The sequence below is a fragment of the Nicotiana tabacum genome, chromosome 1 (assembly GCF_000715075.1).
Source record: "Nicotiana tabacum cultivar K326 chromosome 1, ASM71507v2, whole genome shotgun sequence".
NCBI lineage: Eukaryota > Viridiplantae > Streptophyta > Magnoliopsida > Solanales > Solanaceae > Nicotiana > Nicotiana tabacum.
The window spans coordinates 122,515,184-122,540,002 of NC_134080.1; the positions used below are offsets into that span (position 1 = coordinate 122,515,184).

The 24,819-nt window shown below is 36.2% G+C and overlaps 3 protein-coding genes across 6 annotated transcripts in view; 2 read left to right on the forward strand and 1 right to left on the reverse strand.

Moving 5' to 3' along the window:
• Positions 1-479: 479 nt before the first annotated feature.
• LOC107819375 (protein MOS2) lies at positions 480-7,770 on the forward strand. Of its 2 annotated transcripts, XM_075253196.1 has the most exons (3): positions 487-2,139; positions 7,342-7,437; positions 7,574-7,770. In XM_075253196.1, exon 1 carries the CDS (start codon positions 636-638, stop codon positions 2,076-2,078), a length of 1,443 nt encoding a protein of 480 aa, XP_075109297.1. In that variant the 5' UTR covers positions 487-635; the 3' UTR covers positions 2,079-2,139; positions 7,342-7,437; positions 7,574-7,770. The 2 variants fall into 2 exon arrangements, with proteins under 2 accessions (XP_016500970.2, XP_075109297.1); XM_016645484.2 differs by lacking the exons at positions 7,342-7,437; positions 7,574-7,770 and adding an exon at positions 6,991-7,332 and having other exon boundaries at positions 480-2,139.
• Positions 7,544-12,850, reverse strand: LOC107819376 (cytoplasmic tRNA 2-thiolation protein 1). The gene is made up of 10 exons (XM_016645485.2): positions 12,658-12,850; positions 12,452-12,566; positions 11,460-11,602; positions 10,421-10,540; positions 9,960-10,072; positions 9,772-9,864; positions 9,605-9,645; positions 8,427-8,493; positions 8,183-8,294; positions 7,544-7,913 (listed from the first exon to the last, which is right to left on the reverse strand). The coding sequence occupies exons 1-10, from the start codon at positions 12,745-12,747 to the stop codon at positions 7,749-7,751; spliced, it is 1,059 nt and encodes a 352-aa protein (XP_016500971.1). The 5' UTR covers positions 12,748-12,850; the 3' UTR covers positions 7,544-7,748.
• Positions 12,851-22,323: 9,473 nt separating this feature from the next.
• LOC107815379 (ATP-dependent DNA helicase Q-like 2) overlaps positions 22,324-24,819 on the forward strand; it is a 59,599-nt gene continuing 57,103 nt past the window's right edge. For all 3 annotated transcript variants that reach the window (XM_075253206.1, XM_075253208.1, XM_075253210.1), the window contains exons 1-2: positions 22,324-22,564; positions 22,678-22,748. In XM_075253206.1, coding sequence (XP_075109307.1) covers positions 22,682-22,748 — 67 coding nt within the window. In that variant the 5' untranslated portion in view covers positions 22,324-22,564; positions 22,678-22,681. The remainder of the gene's footprint in view (positions 22,565-22,677; positions 22,749-24,819) is intronic.

The window sequence follows — 24,819 nt, forward strand, 5'->3', positions numbered from 1 at the left end:
CTGTGTAAGCTGCTACAAGCTGCTGTGTAAGCTGTTGCTGTACCAGATATGGATAATCTTCTACTGAGAGCAATATTTATCCATAACGGAGTACTGAATGGATAAGCTTATTATATCCGGTATGGATAATCTTCTACCGGGGGTAATGTTTATCCATAACCGGGTACTGAAAAGATAAGCTCATTATACCCGGTATGGATAATCTTCTACCGGGGGTAATGTTTATCCATAACTGGGTACCGAAGTGATAAGCTTCTTCAGGAAGCTTATTTCCAATATAGTACTAAATAGATAAACATATTTACGGTGGAGTCCCACATGGATAAGTTTCTTCGGGAAGCTTATTACAACGGAGTACTAAATGAACATCCATAATATAATATATTTATAACAAAATTATAGTAGTACTAGTAGGAGTATTTTCTTTTTTTGTTAATACACCGAAATCATATAATTAGAGTATTAGACACAAATCCAATTTCATTCCAAAGTGGCTAAGGTTTTGTACGGCATTATCACCTTTTAACAAAGTAATCTCCTTCAAATCACATTCACATCAATCATTCTCGGGTTTTGGATATCGGCAAATTCGCCGACGTTGAAGTTTGCGATCGCCGACTCCGGTTCCAGCGACAATGAAGCTATCGTTTTCTCTCTCTTCAAAGCCATCTTCAAACCTAAAAAAGCATCTACCGTCTTCTTCTCAGACCTTTTCCGCCGACGATCCCCGCAGCTCCACCAACCCCACCGATAAAGAGTACGTCACCGAATTTGACCCGTCCAAACCTCCGGCGAGTTCCACCAAAGACGCACTCATAATACCTCCAAAACCCAACGAATGGCGCCCTATCAAACGGATGAAAAATCTTGAACTCCCTCTCCAACCCGATTCCACCTCTTCCGCCGATCAACCGCTCCAATTCGAACTTGACACTGGCGGCACTGCTGTCGATCCGTCGTCAGATTCCATCTCTTACGGCCTCAATCTCCGCCAATACGAAAACTCTAACCCTAACCCTAACACTAACCCTAACCCCAGCCAAATGATTGATCCGATGGCGCGTCAGTTTAAAGAAGATATGAAGAGGTTACCAGATCATAACGGGATAGATGAATTTACTGATATGCCGGTGGAGGAATTTGGGGCTGCTTTGTTGAAAGGTTATGGGTGGGTTGAAGGTAGAGGGATAGGTAGGAATGCTAAAGAAGATGTTAAAGCTGTTGAGTATAAAAGGTGGACAGCAAAAGAAGGTATTGGATTCACACCTGAAATACCAGAACCAAAACAAAGTAGTAAGAAGGGTGAAGGAGGTGTTAAGGGAGATCATAGTGATGTTAATGGTGGGAAGAAAGATAGGGAAAAAGGAGGGAAAGGATTATATGTAGGGAAGGAAGTGAGGGTAGTGAGAGGAAAAGAAATGGGAATGAAAGGAAGAGTTTTGGAGGTGAAAAGCTGTGGGGATTTAGTAATTTTAAAGCTTGCGAAACGAGACGAAGAGGTGAAACTTCAGGCACGGGACGTGGCTGAATTGGGTTCAGTGGAAGAGGAGAGGTGTTTGAAAAAGTTGAAAGAATTGAAGATTAAAGAAGAAAAGAGTAATAGTAGTGATGGGGTTAGAAAGCAGTTTTTTGATGGTAGAAGTAGAGATGAAGCGACAACGGAGCGGAAAAAGGACAGCAGAAGAAGTAGAGATGAAAGGCGAGATAAAGTATCTTGGCTTGCTAGTCACATTAGAGTTAGGATTATAAGTAGGGATTTGAAAAGGGGAAGGTTGTATCTAAAGAAAGGGGAAATTATGGATGTGGTTGGGCCGACGACTTGTGATATATGGATGGATGAAACTAGGGAGTTGATACAAAGTGTGGATCAGGACTTGCTTGAGACAGCTCTGCCAAAGCGTGGTGGTCCTGTTCTGGTTCTGTATGGCAGGCACAAAGGTGTTTATGGACACTTGGTTGATAAGGATAGTGAGGATGAGACTGCAACTGTCCGAGATGGCGATACGAAGGAGTTACTCAAAGTGCGACTTGAACAAATTGCTGAGTATACTGGAGACCCAAGCTATATTGGTTATTGATCCAGTCCTTGTGAGTAGAATTTCGCATTGGCATGATTAGGAATTACTATTCAAATCAACGGTATTGAAAGTTTTACTTCCCTTTTCTCTCATTTTATATGAAAGTACACATTATATTTTCGTTGTTATTCGTATAAGTGAATTGAAGGCTGTGTTCTCTCCATTGAATTACTTGTAATTTTGATGCATGTATAAGCTGCTGCTGATATGTTTTCTTTTAACCACTTTTAGTTATTAATAATTCAGTCATTTCATTTTTTTCGTCATCTTTAAAGCTGTAACTCTTCTGTGTTTGTTCTACACTATTGCTTTAAATCTAATAAATCATTGATTATAGCAACTCTTTTTGAACCAAACTAGCCTCCATAAGTTTTTTGATTCTTAGGTGAAACAATTGATGCACAAGTGTGTTCCAACTTTATTCGCTAGTTGGACATTTAAGAGAATCCTCAGAATCAGTATTAGAGATGATAGTGGTAGCAATGTTGGATCTCCTAGACTGTTCTTATCCTCCATCTTATATGGAGTCACTGACTGCAGCGGCGGTACTTATCCGGTTATCCCCAATCTTGGCGACAAAATCGAAAAAAATAAAAAACCAAGTGGAGAGGACTCAGTTTATGCTGTGGGTCAAAGCATAGGAAATGTAACAACTATATCCTACTGGAAATCTCATAGGATTGCATTGCAGCACTGCTGATAACTTCTTCAAACCCGGGAACAATCAGCATGCATCTTTACTTCCGAAAAAAAATTTCTTTACTAACCAGTGTTTACCCATTAAACGACATGGTATCTTGTTGCTATAAATTGACCGAATGTGTCTCTTATGGAAGCTTAATTCAATTTTTTTTTATCCCAGTCAAATACAGGTCTTTGCTACGATGTACTTCACGTCTAGCAAACCACAGAAAGATCTGATAGTTTTAATGTGCAGGGACTTTCTTAGTCAGTATGCTGATATTTGTAAAGCATGCTTGGATACGGCATGCAGCTGATTAATTAAGTGAACTCGCTCAGCATACATCAGTATCTTATTTTCCCATCGTCTGGTTCTGCTAATGATATCCTCAACTAGTTCATGTAGGCTTAGTTGTTCAGCTTGCTAGAAGTAGAGGTACTCTGATGGTAGTTGCTATAAGCAAACTAATCAATCCAACCAAGTCTTCCTTCCTCATTTGATTATTGTGAAAGATAAGCACAATTCTTTTGCAAGTTTCAACATAAGTCTTAAAGTTCTTGAAAATCATGCAGCAAGTCTTGATGAAAGAAATTGACAGCTCAGTGGTTCCAATATGTGTAATAGACTAATAGCTGTCTCTCTTGACATCTCTGATGAAAATCAAAAGTATGAGCATGGAAACTTATGTTGGTACATGCCTATGAATACCTCCATTCCTAGTAGCAGTGGGTCGGGAGGGATATGCTCCCCTGTCCAGGTCCTCAACCACAGCCAAATATCCCACTGGAGCACCATCTAGACACACTGAGAATCGTGTATTAGCTGAGAATCGTGTATCAATGCAATTGACAAACAATTGGAAAAATTCAAATACGCCGAGTATAGCAGCAGAATTGCCCAATTTATTATGTCATGTAGCTGCATGATGTCAATCCTTAGAGCGCATTGTCCCACACTCATTTGTTATTTTCTCAGCTAGTTTCTCTGGCTATTGCTTAGCAGATCAGTGTAAATCTATCATTAGTAGCTTTAGACATAACCTTATAGAGTTCATTACGACCGGCTATAGTTCTGAATACCATGTGTGCACCAGTGTCTAGGAGAGGAGTTAACAACATGTAACAGGTACGTATCAATAAGAAGTTAACATTAGCGGAAATGAAATCGGAAGCCCAATATCCCAATTTGCTGTGAAAAAATTCATACGTACACACTTCTGTTTCCGTCCTTACCTTTCTTCAAGTTGAAGAGAACTACTTTGATTTCATATGTTTGATATATTGTGCAGCTTAACCTGTTCTTCAATATTCAATCTATTATGAATGAAATTCTGAAGGATGACAACCTATGTATCTAGTTTGTCTTTTAGATATCAGATCGTAGAACCCAATGCCTTCTTTCTGAAAACCATTATTTTTTTTCTTCTCAAAAAAATTATCATCCTTCTGTTGAAGCCATCTAACCCTTGCATTTGATTTATAAGGTTGTTTTTAGTATGAAATAAATCTGCACTGGGAAGATAGCTTGCCAAAAAATACTCTGGACCTCCTTTGCACAAGGTGGACATGCTTAAATCATCCCGGGACACTTCGATGTCTATTTCAGAAGTGGTATGGTGGGTTAGATGAAAGGAAAGAAATTCTAAAGTTTGTGAAGATATGAAGGACAATGTAGTTAATCTACAATTCAAGTGTATATTTTTGCATAGTGTTTGGTGCAATAGGGTGGCAGAAATGAGAATGAAGGTGGCAGAAATAAGGATGTTGAGATGGATGTGTGGGCATATCAGGATTAGTTAAGATTAAGAATGAAGATATTCGGGACAAGGTGCATGTGGCCTCCGTGAAGGACAAGATGCGGGAAGCGAGACTTAGATTGTTCGGGCATGTGAAGAAGAGAGATAATGATGCCCTAGCAAGGAGGTGTGAGATGTTGGCCTTGGTTGGTCTTAAGAGAGGTAGAGGTTAGGCCACAAAAGTGTTGGGAGAGGTGATTAGGCAAGACATGTTGTTGCTTTAGCTTACCGAGGACATGACTCTTGATAGGAGGGTGTGGAAGTTGAGAATTAGGGTAGAATGTTAGTGGGTAGTCGTGTGTTTTCCTTATCCATGGCAGTAGTATTAGTATTAGTCTTGTACTTTCTTATTTTTAGATTTCTGTTATTACTTGTTGTTTCTTTTGCTTCGGTTTTTTTGCTATGTTGCTGATATTACTGCTGGTTGTTACTGCATCCTTTTTTCATCATTCTTTGAGTCGGGGGTCTATCTGAAACGTCTCTACCTTTTCAGGGTAGGTGTGAGGTCCGCATACACTATCCTCCTCCGACCCCACTAGTGGAATTACACTTGGTTTGTTGTTGTTGTTTTGGTGCAATAGTGCTACAACAAGTGTATTAGAGCCGGATGCCACGATTGACTTTGTCAGTTCTTTTTTACACACTATAAAGTTCCCTTTGGATGTACTGTTCGACGGCATTCCCGTAGTGCTGGCTTTTTACATCAATAATTTCCTTACATTACCTATAAAAAAAACTTGCCCCTCCTGCTGAATAGTGTTCCAGTCTAAAGACTTTTCGCAAAGCTGCTTTTGCAATTTGCAGTAGCTCCATCTGGGCTCTTGCTTATGACTCTTGATGCTGTACAATTGGGTCTCTTAGAAATCTTTGAACACCTTTCTGCCTTAAATTTTCTCTATCGTTTCAATAAAGCTTTCCAAGACTTATTTGATACCATGGATTCCAGTTTTATTGGTGATTCTTCCTTTTCCTCTTCTTGGGATCCAGGTATATTAAAAGTCCTAGCAAGATCCTTCACGTCAGTATCCTCTAAGCAATTGTTAAAAACTTGCAAAGTTTGATAATGAAAAAATAGCACCACCTCTTTTCCCCTATACACTTATGATTTTAGATCCCTTAGCAAGATCCAAAAGAGAGACCAGTTGGCCGATGTGAGGTATTGCCTTAAAACTCTCCTTCCCAGTCATTTTTGGAGCCTTATATGATATGCAGTCATAAATGACATGGTGCATCCATTCTTCAGATGAAATGGCTTGCAAAGACTAGCAATAATTGTATTATCCTCCTAATGATCCAGTAGCTTAAATTATTGATGACACCCCTTCACCGTATGACTCAATTGGAGTAAAAGAAAATTTTCTTGCCCTCCTTAAGCATTTGAGAAAAGCGAAAGAAGAAAAAATTGAAGTTGATAAAAAAAAATGTTGCGAACAAGGAATTCAAGTAAACATTCCGAGAGAGATGGAAAATACGTACGGATTGGAAAAAGAAGGGTTAATCTAATAATCAAACTAACATTCAATTACTAGATTAAAATCAAGGGGGAAGAGAATTGAATTCATGCATGAAATTCCTTACATAGGAAAATCAAACAGAGTTTCAATGAAGAGATACAAGGGTTCTTCCCTTGACACTCACAAGGAGCCTCAATATTTCAATCAACAAAAACTAATGAACTATAACCCTACTGCAACTATTTATGCTAGGGATTACATTTGATTTAAGTAATTTACCAAAATACCCTTAGAATTCATCTTAATTAAAATATGCTAGAGAGGCTAAGTCTTGGTTTCCTCCTTGTAAATAACCACTTAAGCATATTGTAGACCTTCAAATCCTCTTAAATGGCTCTCTTAAGGTTTCTCAAGCACTTAAAAGATGTTAGAACTCTCCAAATTCATGAGTGCCAACTCGGGAGTTATCAGAAGTCCTAGCAGTTGTTCACAATTGGAATATATTTTTTAGATCAGTCGGCTCTTCCGTTTACATTTGAGGTTCTTGGATTTGATTGTATGTGATATGTAGGATTTCAAGTGATTAGGGGAAAAAGTTGGAGTATGTCCTTTGGGTTAGATTGATTTACTTTTTGATGAAGGATGTACTACTAGTCCAAGAGGAGTCAGATGATTATATTGCATGTCACATAACTGCTTTTGCTTGGTGTTTTTAAAGGGGGATGTTGTCATATGCAGATCCAAATGTAATCTTATTTTCTACTTTTGATCTTGGATCAGATGATTATATTGCATGTCACATAACTGCTTTTGCTTGGTGTTTTTAAAGGGGGATGTTGTCATATGCAGATCCAAATGTAATCTTATTTTCTACATTTGATCTTGGATCAGATGATTATATTGATGTTCTGAAAAGCCCTTCGATGAGGCCTCTTGGATATATTTTCATTTAAATTAATGAAGTTGTGATGGAATACGCAGGAAATACTGAATCATGGATGTTCATTAATGAAGGGGTGCGCAAGAAGTCATAGTTGCTGAAGAGGACTCCCATGTTTGCTTATACTCCATATAACTCACGTCAATTGTACATTTGTTGAACCTTTGAATTTCTTAACTTGAATTTTGTGGTGCGCGAGATGTCATAGTTGCCAAAGAGGGGTCTCATGTTGCGCAAGAATTCATAGTTGCCTAAGAGGACTCCCATGTTGCTAATACTCCATATATTTTAGCTCATCTGCATTGTACATTTGTTGAAAATCCTTACAGACATTGAATTTCTCAACTCTGAATTTCGTATTGATATGAGGCTTTTAATTTGTATTGCTCCAGTGTTACAGTGAGATAACGTGCTCTTGTTACGGAGAAGCTGCAGTTGTTCTATTCAGTATCCTTTGCCGTGTCTGTGTCTCCTCAATTCGGAGAAAGGTACATGTCTATTTGGACTTCTTTAGAGAGTCTTACAAGTGGAGGCGACGGAATTCTTATTCTAATTGGATCGTTGATAAATTGAAGTATATCAGTGAAAAGAACGTTATTAAAAGCTTTTGGAATAAAATTGCAGGATAGACTTGGGAGGCTTCTTTCGGACCTCCATAAATGCAACAAACTCGGATTGTAATAAGCTACATAGTTGAGGCAGTACCCTGAATTAAAGCCGTTCTTTTAGCTGTTTCAACCAAAGATCGCAATGATCACCACTGAGAATTCATACAACGATTATACAGCTATATGATAATTCAAAAGTCCAAGCTTCCACACTGCTTGCTCTGTAAATTTTGTGTTCCATTAGCTTGTCTCATATTAGTATTACGTTTGTTATCAAGATCTCGACTCCGCCCAATGCCTAACTTCGGTAAGCCACGATTGAGGCCCTCAAGCAAGACACATGCTTTGCACCATTTCTGCAGATTTACACAAGGAATGTACCAGTGAGGACTCAATTCAGTTAAATGCAAGTACTAACAAGCAGTCCTTTCTGTAAAATTTAACCAGTCAAGTTTGCTAGTGCATAGGAGATTGATGTCCAATGACAGCACTTACGAGTTACATCTTGAAGAAGTAATAACCAGTAAAGGGAAAGCATACTGATCATCTGAACAAATTATACTTCAAGATAGATGCTAGAACTCGAGTATTGCAAAATGCAAGGCACTAGAAGAATCGTCTTTACCTGGCTGGATATATAACCACATCTTTCACAATTTCCTTGTTCTGGCATCTTTGTAGAGGTGGAGATCCGAAAGTCCTCGCCTGATTTGATAATGTCGAGAATGGCTCTTGGTCTGTCATCATGATTACATAGTTATTTGTCAAGAAGAAAAGCATTTTGCATCCACAGAAAGACTAATTTATACACCACAGAAAGCACTTTAAAAGAAATTTTCTTTTCTGGAAGACTTTCAACTGGGAACTACCTTATCCTTTCTAAATCTTTAATGAACTCACGAGCAAAGCCACGGTAAGCATTAGGGGAATAAATACCTGCATTTCATAACAGCTAACCTTTTTAGGATGATGCACAAGGATATGACAAAGCTAAAACAAATTAGTAAGATGAGTTCAGTATTGGATCATATGGCATCTAAAGGAAACAAGCACTTGTCGCTGCCACTTATTCCAGACAATTATATTGAAAATATGTTTCACGCGTGCAGTAGAGATGAAGCCTCAACGACATTGAGTGCTCGGACGTTCACAATACATACGTAAAAGAAATGTCCCACAACCAGGAATGAATGTAAAACCATAATCAATAGATGGGCAAAGGGCTGGCAATGGTAAAAAATTCAAATATTATAATATAGACATTATATGCATGTCATACAAGAAAATTATTACCAATAGATGATCATTAAATGTTCCCAAGTGCAACAAGGACATATAATGGAGGTAGTTGCAGATTCAAAAACATCCAAATTACTACTTCCTCCGTCCAACTCTAATTGGTCAACTCTCAGAGCTTAAGAGTAAAATCTTGTCGATAATTATTATAATGAGATTGATAAAGAAGAGCTCTGTAGTTTGAAGAAGTGAAGCAGTTGGCCGAAAAATATCACTATATGGAACAATACAAGGTAGCATTAGGTCTATACTGGTAGATCTTCAGACAGAAAAATGTTAAGATAGAGGTCAACTTTTTGCTACAGACAGCGCTAAAAAGTAGATCAATCATAATGTGGTTGGGGAAGTACTTGAGTAGTTCAGATGTTGCTACTTTCATATATTGTAGACAAAATATATTTGAAATGTATTTTTGCAATGTAGATAGTATATGGTACATGACTATCATTTTGTTCAGTAAAGGGCATATAGAATGACCAGATGTGGGGAGAAATTTTTAGTACTGAGCTATTCTAAGATGTAGCAATTTTAAGACATGTTCATACTGTCACTTTCTCTCAAAAACCTCTTTAACAACATATGCGCCTCTTTCTATTGTAAAGGAGGGAAAGAGAGAGAATAAGGTGGACCAGCATGCACACGGCACACAATAAAGAGCTTCAACAAAGAGAACAGAAATAATAACAGCAAATAAAGAAAACCAGAAGTCCTAGTACTAGAACTGAAAGTGACGGAAAGAGAATACACTTACACTCTGTAGAGAAGTAGTCCAGCTTTTTAAAGTATGCGTACGTAAACAGCAAGTTAAGATAAGACAGGCATAAGTGACCACAATCAGAAAACTAAGATTTTACTGAGGAAGAAGCAGCTCCTTGGGGGTTATAGTAAGGGGTACCAATAAACCCTAGAAAAGGATATATGACAATTTCCTTCTCATATGTGTATTTGAAAGGCTTGCATCTTGGTATTGGCCCGTCTTCTCCAGTAATTATAGATGCGCATCTACTCAACCTGGTTTGTTAGAGGTAAAAAGCCTATCAATAATTTGGGGAAGGAAAAGAGTAAGAGAATCTTAAAAGAGAACTAAATTGCATTTTTTCTTTTACCTTGCAATATCACCTCGTAAAATATTTAAAAGGACTGTTTCAGCAATATCATCCGCATTATGTCCAGTAACAAGCTTGTCTACCTTTAGCAATGCAGAACCTCGATCAAGAGCCTTACAAACAAAAAATAATCACTGTGATATCCATATTACCAGTTTCGAAGAAGAAGTTTCAAGAAACTGCAACTTCCAGGGGAATGTAAAGCATTCCAAACATTACTACAAGAAGAATGCCAAGAAAGCAACTTCAGGAGATTGCTAAGTGAAAAACAGAAAACTATGTCAGCCACAGAATAGAACTCCCCATATTTCAAAACTTAGTTTGTACTCTTGCATGTACCTTTTATGCAATGACATATATTACATAGAAATTGCTGGGAAGGTGCGAATTGTGTGTACAGACGTTGGAGACATTTATGAAAAATATAATCCTTAAACCCAAATGCAAGTATGTCAAATTACCTGACGACGAAAAACACCACAAAATGTGCAATTATTCTTCAAGCCTATCAATTTCACTATTTCATCCATTGTCCAACCATACAATTCGCTGTAGGAAACTACTTTTAGAGGAAGTCCATACTGAAAAGAGAAGACAACAATAACACTGTCACAATACAATTGAGTAGATATAGAGGTTAAAAATTAGTCAAAATTTCAAACTCGTAATGTAGAAACTCTAGATGCTGCAACACCATCTTAACACCCGGAAAATGACAACTACAGATGCTAATTTGATGCTAAAGTAGCAATTTAAAATTATACTGGACGAACACCATCATTAGAGGAGAAAAAAGCTATAGTTAGAGAACCAAGAGATATTGGTGGACGATGTGAGCTCCTCAATTAGAATAAACAACTACACCCCCAAAACCAAGTTAGTGGGATCGACTATATGAATCCTCACTATCCTAAGCCAGAGAATGTTTGGACATAGCAAGTTCCTACTGAATGTTTGCTGACCCTGGAAGTATAAAAGAGTCGCGATCATATACTTTTACATTGTCCTTCTCTCATGAAAGTGCAGATGAAATTGTCTGTTACCATGCAAGATACCATTCTTGACTTAGCTGCTTTGAATGAGATGGTTCAAGCTAAGATGCTGGTAAAGGAAGAGAGGAAAAACTTTGGGATTTTTCCGCTGTTTGACAATAATATAGGAAAAATGGCTGCAACAACTGCAATATTTCATATTCAAAGTTCGTTATGACTAGTTTAGGCACTATGGTTTACAAAAGACAAGGTTCCATTCACCTCCATCAAAGGATTGGAACATCTAGCACAAGATGGCTAAAAACAAGCTATGCCCTAAGACATACACAGACTATGTTGGTCAAGTTAAGAAAAACAAGTGAGATAAGCTTGGCTTCGTGCAGTTTTGCTCTCATAGGTTAGCGAGAAAAGTCAAAGATAAAGATGAAGCATATGATAGATTACAGAGTTAGTAGTTATTTAACGAGATCTATGATTCAAACTGACAGCTTTAAAAGATTTTCCCTGCCTGTAATTCATTTCTTTTGACTGTTTCAAGAGAGTCATCTCTGTAACCAGTTATGCCTTCATCCACTGATAGTAAGAAGAGATCCAATCCATAGTTGTGTCTACGGTTCAACTCTGACATTACATATGCAAGCACTGTTGAATCTGCAAACAACCAGATTACCATCACAATTGAGGCTAATTCATCAAGTATGAAAGAAGGCATGCTTAAAAGGAACCAGCAACTTTCACATATGGAAAATATTTTGTGCAGCAACCAAGGGTGTGGCTAGCGGTCAATGAAGCGGGAGGAGAACCATGAGTTCTCATGTTCAAGTCCTAGTGGAGACAAAAACACAAGGTGAATTCATCCTATCTGCCTAAGCCTTGATCGGCAGAGTTACTTGGTAACTGTGATGTTGGGAGATAGCAGATATCTGATGGAATAGTCGAGTTGCGCGCAAGCTGGACGAACACCATCATCATTAAAAAAGAAAAACATTCTACCCAATTCCAATTAAAAAAGCAGCTCTCCACTATGGGGCAATTTACAACAACAGATTAACCAGGGTGAAGATATACCAATTTCGACAAGCTTAACGAGGCTTGCAGTATACAGTAAAGATCCATGCTTAGTAGTAGGTGATAGTGGATTTAGAACATTCACAAGAGAGTAAAGAAGGGTAATACTACTCTCTCCATTTCAATTTATGTGACATTATTTGAATCGGCATGAAGTTCATGAAAAAAATGACGACTTTTTAAAACTTGTGTCTAAATCATGCCATAATATTTGTGTAGTTCTAAAGCCTTTAATTAAGTATAAAACGGGAAGTGTAATGTTAATTATTTCTAGCTATAGAAATGTGTCATTCCTTTTGGAACATACTAATACGGAAATAGTGTCACTATATGTTAGCAATTTTTTGTCCATGATGGCATAAAAAATTTAAAGTTTTGGTCGAAGGTATCGACTAGAGAGGCACAGATTCTGTGAAACACATATTAACTGACCTTTTCCACCGGAAGCTCCAATAGCTATACGTTCCCCAGGCTTGAAAAGCTGGTTATCCACAATAACCCTATGAATCTCATCTTCAAACACTGCGTAAAAGCACTCCCTGCATATCTATTCAGAAAAAGAGAATAAAACTTTAGCTCTTCAAAATGAGAAAAGGAAAAAAAAAAAAAGAAGTGAAGAGGAGGGAGCGTGAGAATACTTGTTCAAGGGTTTTAGGACGTTTCAGGGCGGCGCGTTTTTCGTTACAGAGGGTACACAGTCGGCCCCTTGGCTTCGCCGCCTTCTCCATCTTTCACGCTAACTAACCACCAATCTGATCTCAGGCCGTCACCGGTGAAAGCATCTAGCCATCTATATTCAGTTGTCTAAGTTTTTGGCCAATATTGTACTTTGTTATAAATATATTATATTAGGTATGCTCATTTAGTACTCCGTTCGATACCTGATTATAGATAAATATTACTTTCGGTAAAAAAGATTATTCATATCGGGTATAATAAGTTTATACTTTCAGTACCCAGTTATGAATAAATATTATTCCCAGTAGAAGATTATCTATACCGGATATAATAAGTTTATCCTTTCAGTACCCAGTTATGGATAAACATTACCCACGGTAGAAGATTATCCATACCGGGTATAATAAGCTTATCCTTTCAGTACCCAGTTATGGATAAACATTACCCCCGGTAGAAGATTATCCATACCGGTTATAATAGCAGTTTACACAGCAGCTTCCTTTCTTATATAAATAGAAGAGATTTCAGTTCATTATGTACATCAGTTTGAATTCGAATAATATATCAGTTTCTCTCTATACTTGTCTTTACTTTATAATCTTTATTTTTATAACACGTTATCAGCACGAGACTCTGCCATCTCGAGAAAATATTTTGAAAGTATCTGAGGTAAGAACTTTCTTTTCCTAAATAATGTCAAATCTTTCTAAACTTGAATTTGTAGCCCCGGATATATCGGGCAAAAGCTACATGACTTGGGTGCTTGATGCTGAAATTCACCTTGATGCGATGGGTCTGCCAGACACCATCAAAGACAAAAATCAAGCATCAAACCAAGACCGTGCAAAAGCAATGATATTCCTACGCCATCACCTTGATGAGGGCCTGAAAATGGAATATCTTACTGTTAAAAATCCAGTCATGCTGTGGAATAATTTGAAAGATAGATATGACCACCTGAAGATGGTCGTTCTTCCACATGCACGATATGATTGGACTCATCTAAGGCTACAAGATTTTAAATCTATCAGTGAGTATAATTCTGCTATGTTCAGAATTATTTCCCAATTGAAGTTATGTGGTGATAATATTACTGATCATGATATGTTGGAGAAAGCTTTCACCACTTTTCATGCCTCGAATATGCTCCTGCAACAGCAATATCGAGAGATGGGATTTAAAAAGTATTCTGAACGTATCTCACATCTTCTTATAGCCGAGCAACATAATGGGCTATTAATGAAAAATCATGAAAGCCGACCTACTGGTTCTTGTCCATTCCCTGAAGTGAATGAGACGAACTTCCACCAAGCTAAACATGGAAAAGGTCGTGGCCTCAGTCGTAGTCATGGTCGTGGTCGGGAAAGAAACTCTAATCATGGTAATAATAATAATGCACCAAAGAACACTCCTCACCACCAGCAGTGGAAAAGAAAGGAACAAAAGCATGAAGCGATGCAAACACCAAATGCAGAAAATGCATGCTATAAATGTGGAGAAAAAGGGCACTGGTCACGTACCTGTCGTACGCCAAAACACCTGATTGAGCTTTATCAAGCCTCCCTAAAGAAGACAAAGAAAAATGTTGAAGCAAATTTTATTTCTGAAGATAATTTAGACTTCATGCATTTGGATGTAACTGATTACCTTGCACTCCCAGAAGGAGAAACAAGTCATGTAATCGGTGGTGAATCTGTAGAAATGTAAATATTTTAATTTTTGTTATTTGTAATAGATAGTATGGTTATGTAATTGTTGTACATAAAGAAAAATTATGATTTGATAATGATATTTACTATAATATATCTTGTTTATGTCATTTTGAAGAATATGGATAACATTATTAGATCAACTTAAACTCTAGCAGAGTTTGCAAGAAATATACAACTACAAGAAATGGTTATATTTTGTATATCTCATTGTAATTATATTTTGTTAACTACCATAAGTGGTATATGCCTATGATCACCAGAAGTGATAATTTAGGCTTTCTATGGTTACAATTGAAGATAAGCTACATAAATATTCTTTATATTAAATGCACGCCTCGATTTGCTCCTGAAGTAGTAAATATTTTAAAAGAGGTTGAAGCATCACAATTTGATGTGATTAATGCGCATTCATATAATTATGTTCGATTTCCTGAAGGATGAGAACTTTTGATAATATTAATCCATTCCCTGAAGTGAATGTGACAATACTAATAAGTCGGGTAAATATTAACGCGCTCTTGATGTGAATACATTACAATTCACCTCCGGAAGAGTTAATATAATTGAGAGAATATATACTCAATATTTCGTATTTTAAATTTGCTCCTGAAGAAGTAGCACAATTGAAATTGCCTCCTGAAGTGGAAAAATATTATGAAAAGGAGTTTTCGTGTGCTTAAACAATTGTTTTACATTGTTTATTTGATTGTGATTTTCTCTCATGACACCAGCAGTGTCTGAGCAATTTTTGATAGTACAAAATGTATCAACAACTCCTGAAGAGCTAAATGTTTGCCTAAAGAATACATGATACCAGTAGTGCCAGATAAATATTAGATTGTGGATAATAAATGAAGGCTCTCGAAGAGCTTATATACAAATATGTCATTCATATTATATGATTATGGTCAAAACATATATTGTAGTAAATCTGAAGTTTACTAATACAAATGGTTATCATATTGAGACTACAAATGATTGGAAGATTGATAATCTTCATGTTTCCACAATCATAGGGGGTAAAATAATATGTATGTGAGAAGTTACCCGCCTTATTCTTTAATTTGTACTATATCATGTATCACAGTAAACCAAAAGTTTACTAAAGCAAAAGTTTATGCCATAGTAAACCAGAAGTTTACTAAGTGATAGCACATGACATGATAAACTTGAAGTTTTCATTTGCCATTTTTAAATGAGCTATTTGAGAATTCAGATAAGCATATACTAAAGAACTAGAAGATTCTTCAGGAATTCTCATGTGTTGTTTGTTCTCATAATGAATTGATTATACCAGCTAAAGTTGGGACTAAGACCCCTGATTCTGAAATATATAATAGGTGAATATGGGCCCGTTCACCTATCATGTGAACCACTTATAGGTGCATATATGAGATGGTTACATGTGTAATTATTGTCAACCTGCAGTTTGGCATTTGGAATTGTTTTTCTCGATTAAGAGCATAATTTTCAGATTATGAAATCAAGACAGTTCATCTTGATAATGCTGGTTTATATCCAAGCTGGTTTAGCATTGAATACCTCCTATTAATGGCTAAATCATTGCTTATGAGAACAAAGCTTCATGTGTTGGTCTAAGATTTTCTAAATTACATATAGCAACACTTGTATGCATCAGATCAACAATATATGATAAGTCCTCCCTTCACAATTGGTTTAGGATCAGAAACCAAATATTTTTACTATATTTTGTTGCGTGGTATATGATTAATTTCTCTACCATAATACACAAAGATATGTTTCCCAAAGATGATTGGGGATATATGTTAGTTTTTCTAACATTTGGGGGATGGAATAAACAGTTGAAAAATATGCTATATGAATCGAATTATCATGATCCTCACTTAGAAGATAATTCAAGTCGAATGCCAGAAGCATTTGCTGATCCAAAATTAAATATCATATTTCAGCTGCAAATGCTCCTATTAAAATTAAAGTCCCTGAAGGATAGAGTTTACTGTACGCATGAAGCGTGGTAGACCAATCAGTTCCAAAGGTAACAATCCTTGAAAAATAGTAGGAGCTAATGATCAAAACGAGGAGGAAATAAGCTCTAGAAGAGCCCACGACATAACATTTCATGAAACTCCCGAAAGAGTTCAGGTACCTGAAAATAAAGAAAGTGATGAGATCTCCACAAGTTATGTCGCTTCGGAACTGACACAAAATGATCGTCGACGATATATTTAATACAATATAGTGCACAATATTGTAAAATTATGAGGATCAGACTAGCAGTCCAGACACTTGAAGATGTTATACCATTTAGATACAAGTCTTAACCTATATGACTTATTTGGCTAAATCTATATGAAGATCCTTGAAGGATTGAAAATGCCCGAAGCATATAATTCAAAGTCTTGAGAAATGTACTCGATCAAATTATAAAGATCTTTGTACGGTTTAAAGCAATTTGTACGTGTGTGGTATAATCGCCTCAGTAAATATTTGCTGAAAGAAAGTTACATAAATTATGTTATTTGTCCATGTATTTTTATAAAGAAAATGTCATAAAAATTTGTTACACTTGTTGTTTATGTTGGTGACATAAATCTTATTGGAACTCCAGAAGAGCTCCAAGAGGGTCTTAAAAATACTTTTACATGGACAAAGTGTACCTATTAAGTATACCAACGAATATTCAATCAGTTGAAGTGAATAAGGATCCGTTCCAACCTCTAGAAGAGGATGATGAGCTCCTTGGTCCTGAAATACTCTATCTCGGTGTAGATGGTGCACTTATTTATCTTGCTAATGCTAACAAAAGTGGTGCAGATCGTATTGGTAATGCAGATGCAGGTTATTTATCTGATACCCATAAAGCTCGATTTCAAACCAGCAAGTAGGGAGTGCATATGATTGAGATCAGTGATTCATTCGAGAAACATGTGAGTTAGAATGTGATAAAGGACCCACCAATCTGATCTCAGGCCATCACCGGTGAAAGCATCTAGCCATCTATATTCAGTTGTCTGAGTTTTTGGCCAATATTGTACTTTGTTATAAATATATTATATTAGGTATGTTCATTTAGTACTCCGTTGTAAATAAGCTTACTGAAGAAGCTTATCCATATGGGACTCCACCGTAAATATGTTTATCTATTTAAGTACTCTATTGGAAATAAGCTTCCTGAAGAAGCTTATCACTTCGATACCCGGTTATGGATAAACATTACCCCCGGTAGAAGATTATCCATACCGGGTATAATAAGCTTATCCTTTCAGTACCCAGTTATGGATAAACATTACCCCCGGTAGAAGATTATCCATACCGTGTATAATAAGCTTATCCTTTCAGTACCCAGTTATGGATAAATATTACCCCCGATAGAAGATTATCCATACCGGGTATAATAGCAGCTTACACATCAGCTTCCTTTCTTCTATAAATATAAGAGATTTCAGTTCATTATGTACATCAGTTTGAATTCGAATAATATATCAGTTTCTCTCTATACTTGTCTTTACTTTATAGTCTTTATTTTATAACATCCTTCAATTTTTTAGCTAGTTTTATTTTAGTCCCTTAAATATAACCCTCAGCATATTTAATCCCTTAAAATGGAGTATATTTAGCTTGTGAGACCCCATGCATTTTTTTCTCTTCTCTTACGTAATATGCGTAACGTGGCGTGGTTATATTAGGTATATACGATTGGGTATAGCACATTGGGAGAATAATACTGAAAATATGTGGTAATATCAAGGAACTAACTAAAACTTTAGGTCAAAGGAATCCCTTAAATAAAGGTTCGTGGTTAAAAAAATGGCTCGGGTAGCACCCCGCGCGTTCGGAAGGTTTAAGTTAACTTGCACCTGTGGGATAAGACTAGGAGTATCTAATATGCTAAGAATAGTGTATTATGAGGTATTATAATATCACACGGGTCACATGTTAAGTTTTGGAGTCAAGCAAGTTGCAAAATAAAAGTCGGCAAAGGTTATCGTAAATTTCTAATAATTTTTCTAAACTTTGGGTCAAATGTATCAGATCATTTCTCCCAATATATAATGAGTTATAGGACCCACAACCTATCGAATTGAAGGTCTACAAGTCTACTACGCAACAAAAAACCTCACATCAAACGGACATTGGAGTAAAAAGTTATGACTGTTTTACCCCGAATTGTCCAGGCTAAAACCGGGTCACGAACCGAGTCGGGTCAAACAAGTGGTATAAGTTGGAAAATCTGACTTGTAAGACCCCAAAACATTTTATTTTCGTCCCAAAACAGTGAGGGAGCTGAAGAGAGGGTTCCATGGTGTTCTTGAGTGATTAAGGTACGTTTTTAACGATTTCTACCGTTAAAGTTTGTCCTCGTGCCTAGAAACTCAATCTCTACGCTTTGCAATCGTTTCCCCCTTCTATTAGCTGTGTTTGGAGCTATTTTTGGAAGATAGGAATTTGTTGTTCTTACTGGTTCTTCAGGCTTTATACTTGATTTTCCAAGGTAATCATCTTGGGACTTTTTTATGATCGTTTTTACAAAGTTCTACGGACGTTTCGTCAAGTTAGGGCCATATGGCAAATATGCCGATTTAAACTCAATTATGAACTGTTTATAGGTGCGTATAAGCTGTATATATATAGTGTTTGTGAAGCTTAGGACATAAGGAACAACTTTCGTGAAGGAACTACAAGCATTCGGACGTTCGTTGGGAAGGTATGTTAAGGCTAAGCTCCGTCCTTCCTTTTTGCACGAATTATTGGAAATTCCTAGGACGTCAAATATGATATTTTACTATTATATTGCTAGAAAGACCTTATGTGAAAGATAATGGGATCGTAACTAAAGTATTTTCATGATGCTATTAGGTTGATATTCCACTCGTTCGGTTAATTAGGGTATTCGACATCTATAGATGTCATTTTGTCTGTTTTCTTATCCATATGTTTATATATATGAATTCTTATTCGTCTTTGGGTTGCGTGACTAAACAAAATAAAGGCATATAGTATTTATGATCAGTCCTTCTTCCTTGTTAAAGTATATTTTAAAATCTCTAAAGTGACACATCGATTTCCAAAAATCTCAAATATAAATTTTACGTTTAAACTATTAAAACACTTAATTTTTGATATACTTTCCTTTACTAATTATCAAGAAATCAGGTATAAGGACTAAGTGAAGCACCTTAAGCTTTTTATGAACATCTTTAGAGTTAAGTTATCTTTCTAAAAGTGGAGTTAAGTTTTCAAGCTTATTTATTCAAAGAAAACATATGAGGTTCCACGAGACAATTGTATGCGATACGAAGGTGATTATGAGATCATGAGGATAAGAGTACCTATGAGCCAAGATTGGCTAAGTTCTTGTTATGGCCTATTATGTGCATTCAAAGTTCATATCATACATGGCATATTATGCATGGACTTCGAGCTATAATCGGAGGTAAGGGGCCTATTTGCCCGAAAAACTATATATATTGTACAGATGGCCACAAGTTGGCAATATGATACCGGTTAGCTACCGGGAGAGACCACCATTGCTAGCATTTGGTTGGGTATGTCATGCATTTGCATCAATATATATGTATTCACGACATACGCTTACACAAGCATACCATGCATAATTGATTACTATGAGGTCGGATGTCGGTCATGGAGGCTATAAGAGTTTCAGTGTCAGGTGATTTCAGTATTATTTTTTTTACATCAGCTATGTATGATTCTACTTTCTGCCTTACATACGAGTACATTTTTATTCATACTGATGTCCCGTTGCCTGGGGACACTGCATTTTTGTTTCGTGCATGCAGGTCCAGGTAGAGACTCTAATCGACCCCTCCGCTAGGATTTCGGGGTTCAGTTGTGAGTTGGTAAGCTCTACCTCTTCCTGGAGCTTTCATAGGATGGTTACTTTTGTGTACAGTTTGGGTATAGTCGGGGCCTTGTTCCGACAGTGCTTATGACACTCTTAGAGGCTATTGTGGACACAGTATTCTGGGTTTCTTTTTGTAGCTTTTCAGTCTCCAGCCCATAGGCTTGGCATGTATATATATGTGTGTAGGCATGTATGTCTCCAATCGCGGCCTCGTCGGCCAGCTAGTACTTTATTATTTTGGCTCGTCTACCTTTGTTTATATGGCTTATTGTTATTCAGGTTATGACCTTAATGGTCCATGCTTAGTATTTCAGATGTTGTGCTGCCCGATCTGTTGGACCCCTAGTTTAGTTAGCTAGTATGTTTAGTGGATAACTCGATCGAATACAGTATCGAGTGCCAGTCGTGCCTCCCCTAGTTTGGGGCGTGACAAATCTGTCCAAGATTAATTACGAGATTGGTTTCGGCACTCATCGTCTTTTTAATTTACTTATCAAAAATATTTTATAAACCAACACCCACTAATAGTACAGAGCTGATAAATTTAAAATTTTAATGTTAAAACTTTTACTTTTAAAAATTTCGGTTGATTTTTCCAAAAAGAAAAGTTAAATATTGAAAAAAATAAAGCTGCCAAGATCACTTCTAGGCATATTATTGAAGCAAACAATAACCAGATCAGCATTATCACTTAGCCCGCGCCAGAAACTATTTACATCTGCTAGCCGAAAAAGTATATAAAATTTGTATAATTTATATTAACACACATACACACACACAAATAATATACAAATTTTATACGTTTTTTCGGCTATTATTTTTACAGAAGCTATACAGTGTTATTTTCTCATTGAAAACCGGCACAGAAGGAATATTTTCAAGGTCAAAATTTTAGAAGAAATTATTTAAAAATGAGGAATTAAAGCGATATTTTGTGTTATTCAATAAAAGGAGAGGAAACGTTTTTCTTCAGAACAAAAGATTTGATTCATGAATCAGAGTTGGTTAATACCGTTAGTTTTTGAACACATTCTGTCAGTGAGACTAAATGTGATCCACTTTAACATACTTAAGAGACTAAATATACTCAGGGTTATATTTGATGGACCAAAATAAACCTACCCTCAAAGATAAAGGACAATATTGGTAAAAAATTCTTCAGTTGTCCCGCTATTTCAATGGCTAATTGCCCGAAAAAAAAAACATACAAGAAAAAATGACAAAAAAGGCCTCCTATGTTTGAAGTAGATTCAAAATAGTCCTTTAAACAACGTCATAGCATTTTTTTAGTCCTTAAAGTTTGTGACATTGCACTTTTTATTTCCGTCAAATATTTAACAAACTCTTGATTGATAATTTTAATAAGAAAACAAATCAACGAGAACTCATATTTGGATGCTCATTTTGTATCGTTTCTACTATTTTTTGTATCTATCTTCAAGTGTCAAGTGTAGTGTAGTGTTGCAGTTTCTAGGATTTGGCAATACTTTCTCCATGCTAATAGTTGAATGTTTTTTTAACAGTTTCAATTAAATCTAACAGTTATGCTTGTTAAATATTAAACGAAGACTAAAAATACTTTTAGCAAACTTACAAGGCTATTTGTACAAGAATATTTTAAGAGACTATTTAAACCTACCTAAAAGGGACCATTTGTGTCATTTGATCCACCCACAACAACAAAAATGGTATTCCGTTGGTTCCAATTTATGTGACACTCTTTTTCAGTCAGTACCAAGAGAATATAATATTTTCTTATTTAGAAATAATTTATCTTTAAAATTTCTATTTTTTCCTTAATGAAGTCACACACACGTACATGCGCACACACATATAAAATAATATTTTAGACTATAAGTTTACCGTCTTTCTTTTTTCTTAAATTTCGCGTGGAATCAAATAGCACCATATATACGAAGGGAGTACAATAACATGTACAATGGTCTATAACTTAAAAAATTACCCCTTTTACTTTCTACGTGGCACTAGGAAAGTTGAGCTTTGCACAATTAAATGATTTTTTTTTTTTTATTTATTTATTACAATTGTTGAGGTTTGAACTCTCCACCTCAACTATGGATAGTTGTGAGCTATCCAAGTGAGCTAGCACTCAATTCCAATTAATTAAAATGACTGGTCCAATACAAAGCATAGGCCTGTTTTGAATCTCACAAGCCCAATTTTGATTAAATTCTTCAACTAATTTTCTCATTCTCTATGTAGCGAAGTGCAGAACAGAGGAGGCGAATATTAATTTTATTTCTTCAAGAAAATCATATGCTGAAGAAGAACACTACAAACTCATAGGTATTTTCTGGGTTTCTTTTACTTTTTAGTACTATTTCTTAATATTGTTTTTATATAAAGATGCACAAGATAGTGAATTCATTGATTTTCTGGGCTCTTTTTTTTGTCTTTAGTAAAATGGGAAGAACTGAAGAACTCTTTGAGGAGCTTATGAATGTTGAAGTAGAGCTTCACGACGTCCAAGGTAAGCTTAGTATACTGTTTTTTCATCTTTTTTTCCTCTTTACCTCATCTTTTTCTTTTATATTCGTTCGTCAGTAACATTGATTGAAAGGTTATTCTTTGTTTAATTCTACTAAGAACCAAGATACATTGTTCTATATTTGGTCATGCTCTCTCTGATGTTTATATTTGTTTGTCAAATGTTTAATCTGTAACATTGTGTTAGAATATGTCATAATGCTAACATAAAGTTTTTTTTTTTTTTTTTTTTTTGTATTAATTGCTTCTTGTATAGTGTGATATGTCATTTTTTTTAATGACGGTGGTGTCCGGGCTAGTTTGCGTGCAACTGGACCATTTTAGGTGCCAACTAACTCCTACTACATAGTTAGTGGGTAACTCTGGCTACCAAGGCTTGGGCTGATGGGAAGAAATCATCTAGTAGTGACATATGGGCTTATGATTGTATTTTGGAATTTTCTAGTGTAAATGGAGAATTTTTATTATTGTAGAAAACATTTGAGGCTCTCTTTGTGTCTAAAGTTAAAGCCTTTTAGCACTTTTGACCACCTCAGATCTTAGAATAAGTGTATACTCTACTGTGTCTATAGCAACAAGAATAACTATTCGTTTGTAGTTGTTAACTAGGTCTAAGTGTCTTGGGAAAATGGAAAAGAAAGAGAAAGAATGTTGCGACATGTGATGGTGAGATCATAATATGATCTTATCATTGTTAACAAAGTCGGGGAGCATTTTTGTGAATCACGGTACTTGTTGGCGACAATTAGAAAAGATTGAGATTTTGTTAGTTTACTCTAGGTCTCCTACTTTTGAACTTGATAATGGGTTTCAATATGTTGACTTGATCACCAAAGTCTTAAATTGTTTCAGTTACATATAGGGTCATTAGTGGAAAAGATGTTGAGTACAAATATTGGATTTCATATTCTAATTCATGAAAAATATAGACAAGCAGAGAGAGAGAAAGTAGTTGGACTATGATGGTTGAGATGCTTTTTCAGAATGAGTAGTCGCTTCTGATTTTGGCATCTGGAATCTGACAATATTAGCTACTATGTGCTACCTGGTTAGTATTTGTTACGACTAGGCTAGAAGGGAAGCTGGATGAGGTTTTAATATATACAGATATGAGTTTATTGAGTTGGTTTGAGCTTATGCTTCTTCCGTCGTTGTGAATACCCAACTTAATGCTATGATATAAGAGCATGATATTTTTCCTTTGATAGTTAATAAGAGTATACTATAGATGTGTGGCTGTGTTCCAGTAAAAAGTGGTGAAATTATATCCATAAGAAGAGCTTTACAAAGAGCTTATGGGGCTAAGAAAATCAATCATGATTCATGGCCTCTGGCTCTAAAACATTAGCTAAGCACATGTTGCAGTTGCACTAAACTAAGCAAAAAGTTACATTTGTGTTTGAGAGGATTTAGATAAGCCCCTCTCGTGCCAAGTTGAGGAGGAAATCAACTGTGAATCTTGGAAAGCACCATCTAATGCCCAATATATTGATGAAAAAGCACCAGATTTGTATGGTGAAATTTGTATAATAGCATGGTATTGTCCGATCAAACACATCAAACAACCTTGCCAATTGGAAGCTCCGGAAAGGCAGAATCTTATCCATTGATTTAGTATCACCTCAAGTGAAAGTGTTGGTTTACGTTTAGTCAACAATGGCATGCCAATTGGAAGAGTTGGTGGAAAGAGTTGGAGTGAATGCTAGGAGGAAGCTTCCTCCTTTTATGTCACCCATGACATCAAGAGGAGGTAGTTTGATGTCACCAATGACATCAAGAGGAGGTCTTTACCTCTATAAATAGATGCACTCCTTCATTTGTAGAAACCATCCCAAAAATAATACAATACATTGTAGTGAGTAGAGAGTTAAGAGAGAAATTCTCTTAAGTCTAATTGGGAATTCTCCCCTTCCTTTGTTAATAATAAAAAGGCAACTGTAAGGATTATTTTGATCCGAACCACGTTAAATCTTGTGTTCTTTCTTTTACGTTTCCGCTAACAATTGGTATCAGAGCAACATGATTCTTTAACGATCCAAGGAGGAAGAATAAGC